This window comes from Cupressus sempervirens, chromosome 3 (assembly GCF_028749045.1).
Source record: "Cupressus sempervirens isolate cs-2001-9-10 chromosome 3, ASM2874904v1, whole genome shotgun sequence".
NCBI lineage: Eukaryota > Viridiplantae > Streptophyta > Pinopsida > Cupressales > Cupressaceae > Cupressus > Cupressus sempervirens.
In genome coordinates, this window is record NC_143120.1 from 359,542,696 (window position 1) to 359,563,615 (window position 20,920).

General features: G+C 37.5%; 1 protein-coding gene across 2 annotated transcripts in view; it reads right to left on the bottom strand.

Moving 5' to 3' along the window:
• The window catches only part of SOX (sulfite oxidase), a 140,139-nt gene extending 119,821 nt beyond the window's left edge, over positions 1-20,318 (bottom strand). Inside the window, exon 1 of one of the 2 annotated variants that reach the window (XM_089819805.1) lies at positions 19,889-20,318. In XM_089819805.1, coding sequence (XP_089675931.1) covers positions 19,889-19,963 — 75 coding nt within the window. In that variant the 5' untranslated portion in view covers positions 19,964-20,318. The remainder of the gene's footprint in view (positions 1-19,888) is intronic. The other variant, XM_089819804.1, reaches the window with a different exon arrangement.
• Positions 20,319-20,920: the final 602 nt, after the last annotated feature.

Sequence of the window (20,920 nt, forward strand, 5' to 3'; positions counted from 1 at the left end):
TGAGTTTTTATCGCTGGTTTCAAAGGGACAAGAATATGGGTTTATCGCCACAAAAAATTGGCCATTTATCAGCGATAACTAGCAAACCTCTCGTGCGTACATTGCCAGTAAAAACCCGCGCACGGGCCCAACAATTCTTTTTTTTTTTTTTGTGTTCAGCGTCTTGGGTGGAGAAGAAAGGTTTTGGAGCATCTCCTAAGAGTATTTGGCATTGATTTAAAGCAATTTCCAGGGGATTGGGAGTGGATTCAAAGCTCTTTCCAAGAAAATCCGGATTCGCAAGTAAGTTTCTTGATTTTTTGTTCTTTTGAGTTAAATTTCATTTTGTCTTCCTATACTTGCATATCTTGCATCTAACTTAATTAATGACAAAGGAATACCATTTGTAATGTCTCTAATACATTTTAGAGTGTAATGACAAACAAAGATCTAACACCATCTTTTTGCAATTTTTCCAAAGGGAAAAAAAATTTCTTAGTAATTTCATAACCTAATACATTTTTAGTTTTATTCTATGATTTTCCAACTTCTGTTTAAACTTATTTGAAGTTTTAATCTAACATAGCTTGTTCCTAAATATATATATTAAATTTCTAAATTTGTGGCTTATTTTATATATTTAGGTTGATTTTACATTAAATGGCAAATATGGCTTCCTCTACAACTGGGTCAATTGCAACATCTCTCAATGGTCCCGTAACATGTCCATCTAGATTCATAGGCACACGCCCTAAAGGGGATAGAGACTTTGCATGGAAATATGCCTTTGGAGGAACGGAGTATAATAGTGTCATATGCATAAAATGTGAAAAACAAATTCATGGAGGCATATTTTGTTTGAAGTACCACCTTGTTGGTATAGAAAAATGTGACACAAGGATTTGTGGTGCGACTACAGAAGAAATAAAAAGAGAGATGATTGCTTTGCTTAGTGCCCAAGAAGAAAAGAAGTTGAAAAGGGAAAGGTCAAAATTGGCCATGAGGGCATCCATTTACAAATCACAAGGTATGTTTCTTTTTAAGAACCATTTATTATTTTCTAATCACAACTAATGATTGTGCTAAAACAATTATCATGATGAAATGATGAAATGCTGTTGGTTATGACTAGGTATCTCAGTCACCCTTGATGAAGAAGAAGATGCACCTGAGGGGATAGTGGGCTCTTTTCGTGGCCCATGGATCCGCACAAGGACTACACCTACTCGTGGCAGGCCCTCAGGCTCAACTTCCACATCCGCTAGTTCTAGTAGACCACAAAACTCTTCCATTGATGGTTATTTTGTGCATAGAAACACACCTGGAGCACAACCATCACTAAAGGGTACTGGATGGAACCATGATGTGCATGAGCAACTTGACATTCAATGTGCTGATTTTTGGTTTTTTAACAACCTCTCCTTCAATGTTGCAACAAGTCCATAGTTTCTGAATTTTGTGACTAGTTGTACAGTAGCGGGAAAGGGTTGCAAGCCACCTACTCCAACAGCCTTGAGTGGGAGGTTAGCTTACTTGTTTCAAACTTTAATACTTTTATAGTTTTACAATTTACGTATTTTTGCAGAAAGTAATTTTTTTTATCAAAGTTGTGTACTTAATCTCATTTTTTTATTTTATGCTTGTAGATTGCTGAAAGATGTTGTTTCTAGGGGTAAAAATGTGGTTGAAGAGCAAAAGTTACAATGGAAACAGTATGGTTGCACCATACTTTTAGATGGATGGACAGATGGAAAAAACGGTACCATCATCAACTTTTTGGTTTCTTGCAAGGATCAAGTAATCTTTCTTAAATCATTGGATGCCTCGGACAACATAAAGATGGCTGAGACTTTGGCTCTAATGCTAGAGAATGTTCTAATGAAGGTTGGAGCTAAAAATGTGGCATGAATCATAACCACCAATGAAGTGGCATATGTGGTAGTGAGTAGGATCTTACAAGAAAAGCATAACACAATTTTTTGGTTTCCTTGTGCAACGCATGTTATTGACCTTTTTTTGGAGGATATAGGAAAATTGGATTGAGTGAACCGGTTGTAAAGGAAACAAGGAAGATAAAAAACATATCTACAATCACCCTTGGGTGCTTCGTTTGATGAGAGACTTCACCAAAGACGAGGAGTTGGTTAAACCTGCAGTCACAAGATTTGCAAAGATAATGTTTACGTTGCAAAGTGTTATTATTCATATGAATCCTTTTAGGCAAATGTTTGTGTGTCCAAAATGGCTACAGTCAAGTTATTCAAAGACGGTCGATGGACAGAGTGTTGCACATTGTCTTTGACATCCAGTTTTTTGATCAAGCTACAGAAATTGTGGAGGTAACTTAGAAACTTCAAAAGTTGAATATTTATTTTTTTGTACTTAATGATCAGTTCAAGTTCGATTCAAAATACGGGTTCGAAGAATGAGTTTGCCGGTACAACAAAATCTTGGAAAGGGTTTTGGGTTCATTCATACAAAAACATGTAAAAATTATAAAGAATTATATATATACATATTTGTGAAGCCTAGAAGCATAGAGTATCATAAAATAATATGATTTAATCATTTCAACAACAAAAACACCATAGGCATAAACTTTAAACATGTAATCATAGCATCATGAATCAAGATCATACCATCATATATTTCAATTTTCAAGTTCAACATCAAAAGATTCAAATTCAAAATAATAAAATTAAATCATGATCCACAAATTATAACAGCAAGTTCAAGTATCATTATTTCAAGTTCAAGTTTCAATAATCATAGTGTATAAAATTTTAATATTCGTCATATTCATCTTCTTCTTCATCATCATCATCATCATCATCATCATCTTCTTCTTCTTCTTCTCCTCATCGTAGTCCTTCCACAATAGTTGACTCATTAATAGAGGTAAGGCCAATGGGATCAGCACCAACAACAAGAAGCATAGAGTATCATAAAATAATATGATTTAATCATTTAAACAACAAAAACACCATAGGCATAAACTTTAAACATGTAATCATAGCATCGTGAATCAAGATCACACCATCATATATTTCAATTTTCAAGTTCAACATCAAAAGATTCAAATTCAAAATAATAAAATTAAATCATGATCCACGAATCATAACAGCAAGTTCAAGTATCATTATTTCAAATTCAAGTTTCAACTAATCATAGTGTATAAAATTTTAATATTTGTCATATTCATCTTCTTCATCATCATCATCATCTTCTTCTTCGTCTTCTTCTTCTTCTTCTTCTCCTCATCATAGTCCTTCCACAATAGTTGACTCATTAATAGCGCTAAGACCAATGGGATCAGCACCAACAACAAGAGTATAGGCATCAAAATCTTCAAAGTCTTCAATTGTAAGCCGAGAAGCAAAAACAACCAAGTCCGCCAACTCTGCATCTATATCCCACCTCTTTGTCTCCCCTTCTTTGTATTCTTTAGTCTTGTGCAAGAGGAGACACAAGTTGTAATGCACAACTACCAAGTTCTCTTTTTGTCTGCAACCTATTGCGCTTCACGGAATGGATGAAAGAATATGTGCTCCAATTTCTCTCTAAAGCGGATGAACTAGCAATCTATGAAAACATGACATGTAAACAATTAAAATAAAATTTAAAATGTATCCTGAACCTTAGAATTTCTAGCAATTTTTGTAGAAATTCACCCAAGTTCGCACCAAATTTGATTTGGGCAGCTGAAATTCACCCAGGTTCAAATTCCTAGACTGTGGGTTCGAACCAGCCCCAAGAAAATTGAACCTTGTTCGAACCTAGGCCGAACTAGACCAATATTTTGAACTGGTTTCAACCCAGGCAGGATTTTGGGGGCAAAACCACAAACCCCAAGAACGATGTTTTTGTACTTATTAATCAAGTCTTTCATTATTAATTTATAACCCTGCTCTTTGTTTAATAATTGTTTTTTACGTTTCAATTGTAGGTGGTGAAGCCCTTGGTTAGAGTTCTCTGCTTGGTAGATGGGGAACAAACCCTAATGTGGTCCCTTTATGAGGCCATGGATAGGGCCAAAGAGGCTATAAAAAATAAGCACAGGAGGGCCAACCTAAAGTTTCAACCCATATGGGTTATTATTGATAGGAGGTGGAGCAATCAACTCCGCTGACCCATTCATGCAGCGGGGTATTTCCTCAACCCTTGTTATTGCTTCTCTCCATTATACGGGGATCCCAATGGAGAGGTCATGGAGAACTTCAGTGAATGCATGCAGAGGATGGTACCTAACATTGTGGGGAGAGACCTCATTGTGACCGAGATGGAAGTGTATCAAAATGCAACGGGCAAACTATTCTCCTCAACCTTGGCAAAGTGAGGCAAACAAACTCAAACCTCAACTACAATATTTGGAATTTGGAGTCTTTCACATGTGTGATAAGTAGATAAATACTACACTACAAAAACATGTCCTCACCTTGCTTTCTAACTCTTTAGTATTTATCTTGCAAATGCTTGGTGGTAAAATTGGGGTGGAAATGTCCCATATCTACAAAAACTTGCTCTTCGCATCTTATGTCAACCATGTAGCTCATCCATTCATGAGCATAATTGGAGCTTGTTTGAATCCATTCACACAAAGAAGAGGAACAAGTTGGCACAGAAATGCCTAAATGACCTTGTCTTTATGCATTATAACCTCAAGTTGTGCATAAGAAAGGTAATGTCATCAGAAGCTAAGTCATTTGATCTAGATGACATAGACCCTTCTGGTGATTGGATAGCATAGGAGCCACCTTTATTGTTCACCGAGGATGACATATATGAGTTGGAGAGGCAGGCTATGGAGGAGGAGCATTTTGCAGTGGGACTAGATGACATTCAGGAGGAGAGCAGTAAGAGTGAGGACACTGACAATGAGCACAGTGATAGTGAGGATGAGGAGGATGAGGAGTCATTTCTAGGGCCAGCACCACCACCACCATTGATGATTGCTGTGGCTAGAGCCACTAGACCCCCTCCCGTAGTTTTTACTAGAACTACTAGGAAGGGGAAGAGGAAGATGTAGACTTGTTTCATATTGAGCTTGACATTTGTATTTGCTTATATTTTTACAAGGACATTTCGGTATGTGTAGTTTGCTTTAGAGTTCAGAGTCTGTAACTACATCGGCATTCCACATGAGGATGCAATTTTGTTACTTATTGCATTTATATATATCTAGATCAGCTTGTTTGGTTTGTTTACTCATTTACTGACTCATTACATCAAAGTAACGAGAATCGAATTCGGATCGGAATCAGCAAGGTTGAATCTGTTAAGTAACGTGGATTGTATTCTACAAATGTATTAACATTGCCAATGTTATTGATGATTTCCAAATGCAAATTTGGATCTCATATAAATATGAGTGGAGGAGACATGTCTCATGAAGAAACATGTCTCTATGATTAATCATCACTAGTTAACATATTATTATATTATTATATAATAATATATAATATATATAATATATTATATTACATATTTATCTTAAAGATGATTCACCATCAACAAGGTATCTCATGATAAAATCAATCCGACAGAAGCTACAGCCTTAACACTCCCTCTTAGCTAGGGAGGATTTATAAAACTCATTATGCTCTCAAGAATATGAAGAGATCATCTCAATATAATATTCAATTCACTATGAGGCTAAATTCCTCACCTTTCATAACACACAATTTAAGCATTTTCCATAACTTTAATATAAGTTTAAACACCACCTTAAGTGTGGTCTATAACAAAAACTATGGTGTCCAACAAGATCCAAACCAAAGAACCATAACAAGTTGGTTATCATGGTGTCTGGCAAAATCCGGCCCAAAGAACCATGATAACACGTCTACCATTTATAAGATCGCCACCTTACAATGGTTACCTTCTGTTTGTTCATTGTCATGATTTCCAGCACTCTAGGACAACAATTTAATGAATTTTGTCATGATAACAAGTCTACCATTTATAAGATTGCCACCTTACAATGGTTACCTTATGCTCATATATGTCAATGAAAGATCATTGTTTACTGCATAGGGTAAGAAGTTTAACACATGTATAACACGATTCAATTTAGAACAGGTACTTTATTCATGTATGCACTTGCTGATTACAATCCGATTACAAAGACTACAATGATCAATGATGATTCCAAAGTTCATCTCGAACATGTACATATACCTTTCCGAAGGGGTGACTAAAGCGTCACGCGCCCATTCGAATACTACTCTACCCATCGGCTACAGTATACATTTACCGACAACATCATCCCCCCCCAAAAGAAAGGTCGTCTCTGGACGACAATACAAAATATTTGAGACAAATTAACAACAAAATACATAACTAACTACAACAAGATAGATCTATTTCTGTCACATCACTTTCACATTCATCTCGTGCCTGCACCAAACTGGTCTCCAAACCACGTTGCATCTGTAGCCTCTGCTAACACAATACTGTCTCCTTAGCTGACCTTGATAGCCACTCGTGTTGCTTAGTCTACTTCCAGCTCCTGGGTACACTGAGTCAAGTGTCGCCGTACTGCCTTCAACTGGATGATCAGCTCCTCCCGAGCTCTCTATGCATCCACCAAGACAGCCTCACATCCAACACCTGCTCCAAGTGCCTCTGGTACACAGACACTCCATGCTTGCAGCAGCTACAAGTCTTCACCAACTGGTCATACTTCCCATGATTGATAATCTGCAACGACTGGGGGTCTAAGGGGCAACGCCCCCCAAGGGGCAGCACCCCACGTGCATTCCCTGTCGCAGTACAGGGCGGGGTCGAGGGGCAGCGCCCCTCGCTACCAAGACCAAATTAGCACTCTGAAACCCACACAAAACTGCATGGAACACACTATTTCTGTCATTTTCTTCCAATTCCACACTCATTCTGGCAACTGCTTATGTCTACCCTTCTCTTTGGCATCATGCATTACTCATTCTGAACTATTTCAATCTATCGTCGCTTTTCTTTTTTTTTGCTCTTCCACTTCCTCTTTCCTACAAACTTGCTTTGTAAATCAGCTACAGCAATTCCTCTTCCTTTCTTGATACCCTTCATACGGCTGTCCCAACTTCTCCCTTGCCGTACATCGTACGACCACCTTCTTCCCTTACCTCTGGTCACCAAATCCGTACGGACAGGCCATACGATCTTTTTTGTTTCTGCTTTGTTATTCCTTACATATGCTCTTTTTATTTTCATTACGCCCAAAGGCCGTACGGTCGTCAATGATTCACATGTATTTCGAACTTCTTTGGGTCCATACGGTCCTCCTTTGTATTCTTTCCCACTAGAGACCGTACGCGTTATTCCTTCGCTATTCCACCGTACGGTATAGTCTTTTTTCCACTGGAGGTCGTACGGCTTATTCCCTTCGCATTGGTCTTGTTCCTATCTGTCATACGGTACAATATGGTCTAGTACGGTTCCACTTTATAAACACCAAAGCCTCAAGGCCGTACAGTCATCTAGGGGCCATACGGTCATCTAAAACTTTATTCGGTTTCCAACACAAGCTCTTTTGGGGACGTACGGCTATCTAGGGGAGCCGTACGATCATCTAACTCCTCCCACTTTGCTTTTCAAGGTCGTACGGCCTTTTTCTCTAGACTTTTTCTTATTGTATGACTTACTTTATTAATTTTGCTTCTCTTCTATATAGTCTCTGCTAAGGCCATACGGCAGACTTCTACTCCCGATTACTTTAAAAATTTGTCTCTTAATACATTTACTTTATGCTTCATTTTATCACTTCATACTTTTACAGTTTATCACTTGACATTTTAAAACTATATTCGACTTTAATATTATACATATATGCATTATTTACAGTATTTACAGACATCTTTTCTTCGTTCAATTATTTGCCTGCGGAGGATCCTTCCTCTCCCTGTATATTTCCAACTTCGATCCATTTACAGCATCTGGTATTTCTTTTCCGTCTAGTGTCCACAGTTTAATTGCTCCATTATATCCAACTTCCCGTATCTTGTACGGTCCAACCCATTTAACTTTAAATTTTCTAGGCCTTATTTAATTTCGTCCATTATACTTCAGTACCAATTGACCGGGTTGAAAGTTGCTCAATTTTAAACGCTTCTGACGCCATACTTTCCACCTGTTTTGTGCAACTTCCGTGGCCCATGCTGCATAGTTCTTATTCCTTCGGTATGGCTACTTCTATATAGGTACCACGCCTTTGATTAGTGGTATCCGATGGACATATAGTTCTGGTGGTACTCCTTTTAAGTCCTCATACGTCCAAGCAAAAACATCTTTGTACTCCATGAATATTCTAAATATTGCCGCCTTCAATACTGGGTTCCAATCGTCTCCTACAAGAATGTTCTTTGGATTTTCCTCATCACCCAAGTTCATTGTTTTCACTGTCGACTCTTCATACTTTATTGGTTTATCTTTACTGAACGTATGGGCAGGTGTTTCATCCACCTACGCTTCCCCCTCCTTCAGTTCAAGGTACTCCTTCGGAAACTCATAGCCTTCTTTTCCTTCCTCGACACTCAAAATATTGCAGCTCGAAAAGACCTCATAATCTTCCATTTGCCAGTGTAGCAGTCTGTTTACTGAATCTAGGTCGTCATCAGTTGACCCTCCTAATCTCAGCACCCCTTCATCATCTGGTTCCATCCTTTTTTTTCCCTTCGCCTTCTGAGTCCAACGATGCTACTTCTTCTCCTACCATTTGTGTATGCAAATCGATTATAAATTTCCTACCTCCTTTCTCCATGGACAGGGTGTTTCTTTTCCAATCATGTTTTACCTTAGCTTGCACTAGCCACCCTCGTCCCAGGATGGTGTCGTACCCTCTTCTCTTTAGTGGAATGACTACGAAATCCAGTAAAAATGGTTGTGTCTCAATTGTTACCGGTTGTGCCATCAGAGTGCCCAAGGGTTTTATCCCATGTTGATCTGTTGTAAGTAATTGAAAGGTGGGTGGCCATAGTGTTGGTTGTCCAAATTTTTTCCAAATATCTTCCGGCAGCACGTTCACTCCCGATCCTCCATCTACTATTGTATTCGTTAGCACCGTACCGAGAATGCCCATCTCCACCACTGCTAGGTGTCTTCCTGTCGTAAGTGCTAGTAACCTCGGGTCTGTTGCTGCTGTCGTGGTTGTTTTCTTATTATCCTTTGCTTCCTCCGTCACTCTCAGGGACGGTGTCATATTTATAATAGCCATACGCAATTGTGGCATGGTGAGAAGAAGATCATTTAATTTAATTGGCACTTCCGTTTGCATTATCTGTTTCACCATGTTTTGTTCCGCCAAGTTTCTCTTCAGAGTTTCAACAGTGTCTTTTACTTGTGACTTCTCTGCTTTCATCTGCTTCTCTATCTTTGTTCGAGATTTTTGTAACCTCTCCTTCTCTTCTTCCGCATTCGGATATTTTGCCTTCCTCACTTGTTCTCGCGTGATCGTCAACACGTTCTCATTACTTGTTTCAATACTTAATAAATTTACGCTTTGCTTTGGACATTTTGAATCTTCATGGTCCCTTGGACCACACCATCTGCACAGTAGCTACAGCGTCTCCTTCGTGGTACAGTCCCTCGCGAAGTGACCTCGAAGATTACATGCCCAGCACTGTATCATCAGCCGTCCACTTGCATCATATTGTATTCTACTTCGGCCTCCATTGTTAGTGTTATTGTTTCCACCCCTTTCGCGTCTATTATTATTTCGATATCCACCTGAAGTTGCATCATTGCCCGTGTTATTGCTATTGTTCGATGCTTCCTACGTGAGTAACACTTGTTGGTGTCCCTTTGCTTTCAAGTTAAACAGGCACTCTTTCAGGGAATGCCCCGCCATCTGGCAGATGTCACAAAACTGCTTCTTCGGGCATGAACCCTTCGTATGGCCGTCCTCCTTGCAATCTGTGCACCACAATTCTCCTTTTATTGTATCCGGATTCTTTTTCAAATTTTTGAATTCTTTCATCATCTGAAGCATGTCTTTCTGTAGTGCTTTCACCTTTTTGTTTGATTCCTCATCACTACTACTTTCCGAGGATGAATCGTCCGAATCAGAGGACTTATGCTTTTTCTTCTTACTCGTCTTCTGTTCACTTTCCAAATCCATAGCGCAAGTATATGCATCGGCGTATGACGCCGGTGGTACTATCTTCATTTTCTTTTTAAGAGCCGGCCATAGCCCCTCCACGAACCACTGTTTTTTCAACTCATCCGCTGGTTGACTTTCCATCTTTCTGATCAATTCTTTCAATCGCTTGGCATAGGTTCGGACTGTCTCATTCTTTCCTTGTTTGGTGCTGTAGATTTCTGCCACTATTTCATTATCATCTCGAAGCAAGCTGAATTCTGCTATAAATTCTTTTTTAACATCCTCCCATGTATTAAGTTTCTGAGGACTAGTGTCAGAAAACCAATCTATCGCCACACCCCGTAGGGTCGCTGGAAATTGTCTTACCCAATCATCCTCATCTATTACACCATTTGCCGTCCATATGGTTTCACATGTTTTACAATGTCTGATAAGGTCTGCTGAACCATCACCGTGAAACTTGGGTAACTTTTCTTTAGGGCCTGCCATCGTTACTTTCCTCTAATTCTGAGGTACTTGTGTACCCGTGTTGTTTTGTGTTCCCGCGTTGTTCTGGACTTCCGCGTTGTTCTGAACTCCTGCACTGTTCTGTACTCCCGAGCTGTTTTGGACTTCCGCGTTGTTCTGGACAACAGTCTTGTTTCCAACAACTGCGTTGTCTGGTGAAAAGTCTTCAAGTGACGTTCTATTCACTGCCTGTATCCGTTCGTCCAGTGTATCAGGAACGAAGAGATCACTCCACAGTTGTGCTCCCTCAGCACTCTGAGCCGTGCGAGTTGCTTCCCTTCTGTTCAGACACTCTCCCCTCGGTGTATACAGGTTAAGGAATTCTTCCCTTGTTTCCTCCACCAAATTCAAGCGTTGTCGAGTTTCTTCCAGCAATTCCTCGGCACTCCTCAGCCTACTAGGTGAGTGCACTCCCTCCATTTGTGCCTCTTCACCCCTTCGATGCCCCTCGGCAATCTACTGAAGTCTCTGTCTGCGATCTACTTGCTGTGTTAAAATTAAAATTTATTTTGCTATACTTAGTTCATTTTTATCTTTTACCTTGTTCATTTTTATCTTTTACCTTGTTTCGATCCTTGTTTGGCAAATTCGGCATTAATCTTCATATCATTCCTTCGTTCTAGGTACGTCTAGCAATGGCGCCAAATGTTTAATGCATAGGGTAAGAAGTTTAACACATGTATAACACGATTCAAAACAGGTACTTTATTCATGTATGCACTTGCTGATTACAATCTAATTACAAAGACTACAATGATCAATGATGATTCCAAAGCCCATCTCAAACGTGTAAATATACTTTTCCGAAGGGGTGACTAAAGCGTCACGCGCCCGTTCGGATACTACTCCACCCGTCGACTACACTATACATTTACCGACAATCATCACCTTTCATTACATATCATATGTGAAATAGTAACCACCATGAACCAGGTCAAAAGGTGGTACAAAGGCTTTCACCTCAATTCTATCTCATAGAGAAGAATACATTACAATAAATTTTACTTAGAACTTCTCCTTATAGAGAATATATCATTTACAAAGGATTGCACCTCAAAATTCTCCCTCTGGACATCGATCCTAGGAAGTCAAGTCCTCTAGTTACTTCCTCAAAAGCTCTCTTCACCCAAGGATGATTGCCGAACTCACTATGAATCCAATATCTAATTTTCTGGTGATAAGTCATCACTTCCTCATGATATACATAGGACTGGACCCATCAAAATTATGCAGTTACCCACATGTATTTCTAGACTCCCTTTGCGTATCAATCTTCTAAGCTCCTGTGTTACCTTTAGAAGAAATGTCATACTCCCTCTTAATGTAGAAGAATCTCATAATCTCAATCATCAAAGATGTTTTCTTCAAGGTTCAAGTGGGAAAGGAACATTGACTATTATTCCCCCCACAATGTAAAATTTCCACTCATTCTTATATTGTGAACAATTTTGTATCAAATATGACAACTCCTTTCTAAGTTCCAACTTGCTCTTTTCATCCATTAAAGGCCCAACATTCATTTTATCTTAATAGTATAAGCGAACACAAACTCGTCCACAACATGCCAATATCTTGATTGAGTATGATTTTGCCACTTGAATGACTCTACAACTCATACATCAAGTTTCATTTATCATTTATCATAGATGGTTAGATTGAAGTCACCACTTTCATATGATGTACACAAGGGGTAGGCCCATTAAGATCATATAGTTGCATGAATTACAGTCCTCTTGACTATTACAATTTATCAATTGCTGAAGATTCCATCACAACATGGTTTACTCCCTCTGAATCAATATGATCAAGATCACTAAAGTTTGACGAAACCATATCCTCTATCTGCTCCCTCTCTTTCAAGGTTGCCTCATATGGTATTTCAGGTTCCCTCTAAATCTTAATCTCTCTTGTCCTACAAGAACATACTGGGAGGAAAAGATCAAGGCAAATAACTCTTATCTTTATCTTTCATACTCCATATTGATACAAACATAATCATTTTTTAAAAAAAAAAGTTAGAAATCAATCAATATATTTTGTACTAGGATTACATACAACTCTATGATCCAACTTTGAAATTAATTATAATTCATATAATCAACACATGCATAGACATACATATTCTCCATTATTCATCAAATCAATTTAATTTATATATTAAACATACTTCACTCTATATGTTGAATGAACATCATGTTATTCTTATTAATGAAGGGTTTATGTATATAAATGCAGATTCATATAAGTAATTATATCTACTAACGTATATAATCATCACAACATTTATATTAACAATAATAACAATATTTATTATATACCTTCTTAAGATATACCTTGGCCTTTTAAGGTGATGGGACCCACGACTTGCTCGCTGATGTGATTTTGAATTTCCTCCATCTAAGTGTTCTCGTCACTTTAGGGTCCATTTACCACTAGTTATGCCAAACTGTTTGAAATCTTGAAAGTTCCCCATTATTTGTTCAAGCATTCTTTGCAATTCTACAATTAATCCGTTTGCTCGACTTTCTCTATCTATTATCCCGCACAATGCTTGCATAGCTGGCTGTAATATATCTCTTTGTCCATCTCAGGGGACCCATAGTTTTATTGTGTATTTACTCAACGCTTGATTCCTTTGTCTCTCATCTAACACCTCCCCAAATACTTCTGCATGCGTGGCAATGATGGATTTCTAATTATTACATTCAATATGCCTGCTATGTGATTCTCCCCTCCTATGTTGTACGTTTGAGATGTCATTCATGTTGGTGTATCTCAACAACCTTTGGTGGTTGCCTTCTTTGGAGGGGGTTATTCAGTTTCCAAACCACTAGTTGTCCTTTAGTTCACAATGGGATAAATTTCAATTCCTGTGCATGATATTTATTCGCCCTTCATGATGAATGGAGATCAATATTGTTATTACCATATCCTCTACAAGAATTCACTTTTGATTTTCCAGCATTTTGTACCTACATGGATGATCAAACGTAAATCCCCACCAGATTTGAAGCCAAGATCTGACACATCTATCTAAAGTCGATGCAATCACTTCCTCGTCATTTGACCCCAACTCACCCGCTCAAATCTAGCTTCCCAGTTTGGTGTATCTATCCTCCATATTTTTGGATTGATTACATTAATCTGAGAATTTGAGCACAATAAATGAGTGCAACCAAGCAGTAGTGGGTAATGTGTTTTACGAAAGCCTATTGCTCCTTCCATACAACTGCATTAGACATCCATTTGGGCCGTGATCTGCAACTCCAATCTCTAATGTCGACAACTCTAGATGATTGCTGCAATTTATAGTTTGAATGCACGATCTAATATCACCACTGAATATTGAGATTCATTAGATACATATATAAGGAATTCTAAGAGAATCTCTCTCCCACATTTCTTTGGCAAACGAAAGCCCAAAGAATTATTTCTTAGCCCCAATACATTGTTTGTCACTCTTCTACAATCTAAGTAGTAGCGCTCATCCATTCCCATTACTATTTAACAATGACTTCCCTATATTTTGAATGTTTGTTTTGATCCCTTCTTAAGGTGTGCATTTCTACTTCCGCTTTCATACATTTGCAGCCCTGCTCTAATACCGTGTTAAGTAACATGGATTGTTTTCTGCAAATGTACTAACATTGCCAATGTTATTGATGATTTCCAAATGCAGATTTGGATCTCATATAAATATGAGAGGAGGAGACATGTCTCTACGATTAATCACCACTAGTTAACATATTTAATGGTAATATTAATAACCATATATGTAATATATTATTATATTATTATATAATAATATATATTATATAAGATATTTATCTTAAAGATTTACCATCAACAAGGTATCTCATAAAATCAATCTAACAAAAGCTACAACCTTAATAGAGTCGAATCGCAAATCAGCCATGAATTGGAATCGAAATGGCAATTTTTAAAAACCCTTGAAATTTAGTAACTTATTTCATAAACCCCTTATCGCTGATTCAATTCACCGATTCACAAGAAATCGTTTGGCTTGAATTGAATCGCCGTGATTCTCGTTACTATGCATGTAATGATCCCATCTTTTGGCCTTCACGTTCTCCAAAGTCTAAGTGGAGGATAAGAAGAAATTAAATTAATTTCTTATAAAGTCATTCAATTAAAATTAAAAGGTGACTTTGTATTTAATTAATTTAATTATTAATTACAAGGGAGTAGCTTCTAGGGTATGTATTAATTATTGGAAGGACGGAAGCCTCTCATGATTTAATTAATTATTGCCAGGGAGGAATTTCTAGGGTATGCATTAATTATTGGAAGGAGAAAGATTCTAGCTCTTGCAATTAATTAATATTTTAGTTCATTCCAGAAGGATGAAGAAAAGGATAAATAGGGCTGAAAGTCTAATTGTTGAGCATGGAATTATTGTATCGGAGGTTTATGACTTGCATTTGATAAGAGCTCGGATGTGTGAATCACACTCTTGTTTTTGGCAATAGAGGACGTTCATTCTCTGTTGTAACATTCTAGACGCCATTCCCTTAGGGTTTGGCTTTTGGAATACATCTCTTTGTACTTGATTGCAGCATTTTTAGAATTAATATAATTTCAGCAGTTGATTCAGCTTTTGGGCATTCCTGGGTGTCCATTACAATGGTATCAGAGCTATTTCTAGGGTAACCATTACAGTGGTATCAGAGATATAAGTCCTACCATCCTGTGGAGATCATATAGATAGCCGGATAAAAGGAAAAGTGTTTGAAAAAATGTATATCAGTCCAGATCAAGATGTGATGTTCAGACAGTTATTAGGTACATTGGAGAAGGGGCAACGTATGCAACAAGAGCAGAATAGGATGCTACAGGAGCAGAATAGGCGAATGGATATGATGTTGTAGCTTATGGCTAGAAAGATGGGCATAAACATTGACAATTTGTATGTTGCTCCAGAGCATAAGGTAGTTGATTCTTCAGATGGGATCGAGACACCATCGGGCTATGCTATTGGTGATAGTCAGGAGTCCACATATGAAGCTTTGTCAGCGGATGGTGATGCAACAATAATGGGATTAGGAGAATGCGAGGATACTGTCATATCAGCAGCCACTTCTATGTCAGTTGAACCATCCAATGAGGAGTTTAATGGTATAAATGCAGTGGTTGATGTATTTTCTAATGAAGCCACACATGTTGATGATTATGAGTTTTCATCAACTACAAATTCAGTTCAATTTTCTGTTGCAGCAGTTAATGTTGTTCCTATGTCCATATATTTCGATGCGGCAACACCTATTGTTGATACAATTAGCATGAGTACATATGGTTCACCTACAGCTACATCTTTTTCAATGCGTGATGGTGATAATATGCATTCCAGTTCAATATATATTATGTGGATGGATACAGGGAAGAAAATGTTTCATAGATCTTCTATGGAGTTTCCTTATGGTGACATTCTGACTTCATTAGCACAAGTTTTGAATGCTAAGCTACAGGGGTTGGTCCTGATGATGCAGGTTTGCAGTTGGTTTAACTTCCATGTGGATATCACACATTACTTCAATTGCGATCCAGGTGGAGCTTGGAGTTCATTATGTTACTTAATTGCTTGAGGACAAGCAATTTCAAGGAGGGCGGATTTATTTGTAATGATCCCATCTTTTGGCCTTCATGTTCTCCAAAATCTAAGTGGAGGATAAGAAAAATTAAAGTCATTCAATTAAAAATTAAAAGGTGACTTTGTATTAAAAGCTTCTAGGGTATGTATTAATTATTGGAAGGACGGAAGCCTCTCATGATTTAATTAATTATTGTCAGGGAGGAATTTCTAGGGTATGCATTAATTATTGGAAGGAGGAAGATTCTAGCTCTTGCAATTAATTAATATTTTAGTTCCTTCCAGAAGGATGAAGAAAAGGATAAATAGGGCTGAAAGTCTAATTGTTGAGCATGGAATTATTGTATCGGAGGTTTGTGACTTGCATTTGATAAGAGCTCGGATGTGTGAATCACACTCTTGTTTTTGGCAATAGAGGACGTTCATTCTCTGTTGTAACATTCTAGACGTCATTCCCTTAGGGTTTGGCCTTTGGAATACATCTCTTTGTACTTGATTGCAACATTTTTAGAATTAATATAATTTCAGCAGTTGATTCAGCTTTTGGGCATTCCTGGGTGTCCATTACAGTGGTATCAGAGCTATTTCTAGGGTAACCATTATAGTGGTATCAGAGCTATAAGTCCTGCCATCCTGTGGAGATCATATAGATAGCCAGATAAAAGGAAAAGTGTTTGAAAAAATGTATATTAGTCCAGATCAAGATGTGATGTTCAGACAGTTATTAGGTACATTGGAGAAGGGGCGACGTATGCAACAAGAGCAGAATAGGATGCTACAGGAGCAGAATAGGCGAATGGATATGATGTTGCAGCTTATGGCTAGAAAGATGTGCATAAACATTGACGATTTGTATGTTGCTCCAGAGCATAAGGTAGTTGATTCTTCAGATGGGATCGAGACACCATCGGGCTATGCTATTGGTGATAGTCAGGAGTCCACATATGAAGCTTTGTCAGCGGATGGTGATGCAACAATAATGGGATTAGGAGAATGCGAGGATACTGTCATATCAGCAGCCACTTCTATGTCAGTTGAACCATCCAATGAGGAGTTTAATGGTATAAATGCAGTGGTTGATGTATTTTCTAATGAAGCCACACATGTTGATGATTATGAGTTTTCATCAACTACAAATTCAGTTCAGTTTTCTGTTGCAGCAGTTAATGTTGTTCCTATGTCCATGTATTTCGATGCGGCAACACCTATTGTTGATACAATTAGCATGAGTACATATGGTTCACCTACAGCTACATCTTTTTCAATGCGTGATGGTGATAATATGCATTCCAGTTCAATATATATTATGTGGATGGATACAGGGAAGAAAACGTTTCATAGATCTTCTATGGAGTTTCCTTATGGTGACATTCTGACTTCATCAGCACAAGTTTTGAATGCTAGGCTACACGGGTTGGTCCTGATGATGCGGGTTTGCAGTTGGTTTAACTTCCATACGGATATCACACATTACTTCAATTGCGATCCAGGTGGAGGTTGGCGTTCATTATGTTACTTAATTGCTTGAGGACAAGCAATTTCAAGGAGGGCGGATTTGTAATGATCCCATCTTTTGGCCTTCACGTTCTCCAAAGTCTAAGTGGAGGATAACAAGAAATTAAATTAATTTCTTATAAAGTCATTCAATTAAAATTGCAAGGGAGTAGCTTCTAGGGTATGTATTAATTATTGGAAGGACAGAAGCCTCTCATGATTTAATTAATTATTGCTAGGGAGGAATTTCTAGGGTATGCATTAATTATTGGAAGGAGGAAGATTCTAGCTCTTGCAATTAATTAATATTTTAGTTCCTTCCAGAAGGATGAAGAAAAGGATAAATAGGGCTGAAAGTCTAATTGTTGAGCATGGAATTATTGTATCGGAAGTTTATGACTTGCATTTGATAAGAGCTCGGATGTGTGAATCACACTCTTGTTTTTGGCAATAGAGGACATTCATTCTCTGTTATAACATTCTAGACGTCATTCCCTTAGGGTTTGGCCTTTGGAATACATCTCTTTGTACTTGATTGCAGCATTTTTAGAATTAATATAATTTCAGCAGTTGATTCAGCTTTTGGGCATTCCTGGGTGTCCATTACAGTGGTATCAGAGCTATTTCTAGGGTAACCATTACAATGCATTACATGCATCTACTTATTGAATTTTGGGAAAAAATTGCATCTTTAATTAAATTTAAGTCATTTTTTAAATTCCCAAGAAGTTGCCGATTTCTCTCCCATATTGTCGAGAAATTGTTTTTTTGCCTTGCTAAGAAGTGGCAGAGAACGAGATTTTGAACTATGGTATCAAGTGTTACTCAGAAACATAATATTATTTAATTCACTGTCACAGGGACGGTGAATCAGACTTGGGAAAGACCAGCAAGTCAAAGAGTAAGAATTGAATCAAAACCTTCTATCTCATCATCATGTATTGCCATGTTGGTGCAAGACTGGCACTTCGGAATGACTTGACATGATAAGGTGTGAAATTTTAGTCTCAAAAAGCAAATCGGTAATATACTTCAAAAAAGGTCGACTATGTTAAAGAAGCCCAACTAAGAATAACTACTTGTATAACCAAGGTGCATTATCGGTGTGTGGGTCACTTACATGTTTACCCTGGGTGCACTGGACAGCAGCAGAAAATTATGAAATTCCATTCTTGGTTTTGATTTCAATTGAAAATTTGATCTCAAAATCTAAGTGTCAGCTGTGCTGGTTTCTCATTGAGTATTGAGTTAAAAAGAGTCCAGGCAGATTGAAAGATTACTTGAGTGCAGTTAGAGGAAAGTATCGCATCAACCGTTCAATACAAATAGGGATTTGATTATAGGCTGCAAGTGATTTGGATAAGCACTGAATCTACAATTAAACTATTTTGAAAGATTTTGAAAGTAGAAGGAGCAATCGAAATTCTAGCATACAAGTAACACAGCATACAATTGAGGGTTGACAGAAAGTATTGAATAAAAATGAGTACAGAGAATTCAAATAAAGACTTGAGGAATTCCTGTATGTAATGTGGAAGACTATTGTAACCATTATTCAACTATTTTGAAAGTAAAGAGTATGTTCAAAACACAACTAAAACACGAGTCTCAAGGTATGGATGAAGATTTTGGTACTAGGCGTATGTAAAAAGTCAATAATACTGATGACAACTATATTGAAAAAAGAGGGCAATCACAACTCAAACATGACATAGGCCACTGGATATAAATTGACAAGAATCGTGGAAAACAAATGAGACCTTGGATACTCACTCTTTCTAATTTGGAAAAGCACTCTGACTATGATTCAGCAATTTCAAAACCAGAGAACGCAATCACAAAGCAAGCATGATGTTTTGGCATTGGGTATTTTTGACAGAACGCACAACGTGTACCACTCAATACAGCAAAGAGTTTGGTTAGTGAGCGCATCTAGTTCGTACATTCGACTTAAAACACAAATAGTTCCCAAAGTAAATTGGGTTTAAGATTTAAAACTAAAACATGCTATAATCTTCGATGGCAAGATCAATCTCATGCACTAGAAACTTTTGAAATACAAAAAAAAATTCACACCTATTCAAAACATATGAAACTGGTGCTATCTGATACGATCTTAATCATATATTTTCTTCAACTAATGATTGTTTATATTTAGATTCTAAATTGAACATTAACAAACAAAAAAAGGAAAAAGCATTATAAAGCACCTTTGCATTGATTTTGAGCAATGGATGACGAGGAGGTTCTTCATCGTATTTTCTGGGACCTCTTAAAGCTAGCATGGTGTCTGCTCGAATCAACCGTTATTTTTTCCCTTTAAAATTATAATAATAACACGGCGCAGTGATAAATCCTAATGCCTTCTCTGGAGCGCTCCGTGGTTTCCAATGCAACAATAAGCAATGATTTGAATGAATGATAAGAATATAATAATTTAACAGATTTGTCTATGTTTTTGCATCGAATTGTGGTTCCACTTGTCGTAGCCATGGTTTTCACAGATCTTGCCCATGGATTCAAGTTGTGGAACTTCTAATAGATTTAAATTAGATGTTTATTTATTTTTAAAAATTCAAGTTAGTGCTTATACATTTTAGCGTCCACTACCATGGAAAGTGATTTTTGTTTCGTTCGGTTCTTTTTCGTTGTCTAGTTACTCGAATGGTTAAAAAACTTTAGATGGGGAGGGGACCTCCAAGCACTCTCAATCGATGAGAATGGCATAATGAAATTTAGGGCATTTTGTGCCCTTCCACCAAAGAGAAGTGATTTGTATTTTATGTTGTTTCCTCTAGAGGTGAATATCTTGAGAGGGGTGAATAAGTATATATTATAAATAATTTGTTTTTATTCATTTATCTTTCTTCACATTAGCGTATTAGTTAATGATAGTTATAATTTAATCGATTAGGTTTAAGCAAAAACAATAAAGACAAACATAACATCATGTAACACAAGTATTTATCTCATGGAAATTCAACTAGAGTGAAAACTACAGTGTGTGAGATGATCCTTACAAAGTTTGCACTCTCTTGAAGTGTGTCCTATCAAGAGCTTATCTTTGTTAGAAGAGTACAAAGATATTGTTAAGTGTCACCCAATTAAGGGATTTAGATAATATCTGTGAGAGTCTTACCCAGTTAAGAGTGAGTTGGCTAAAGAACTTCCGAATGCAAATTAATGTGACACACTATTAGGGGATTTAATACAACGAACTTGTTAAAGTCCACCCTCAACAG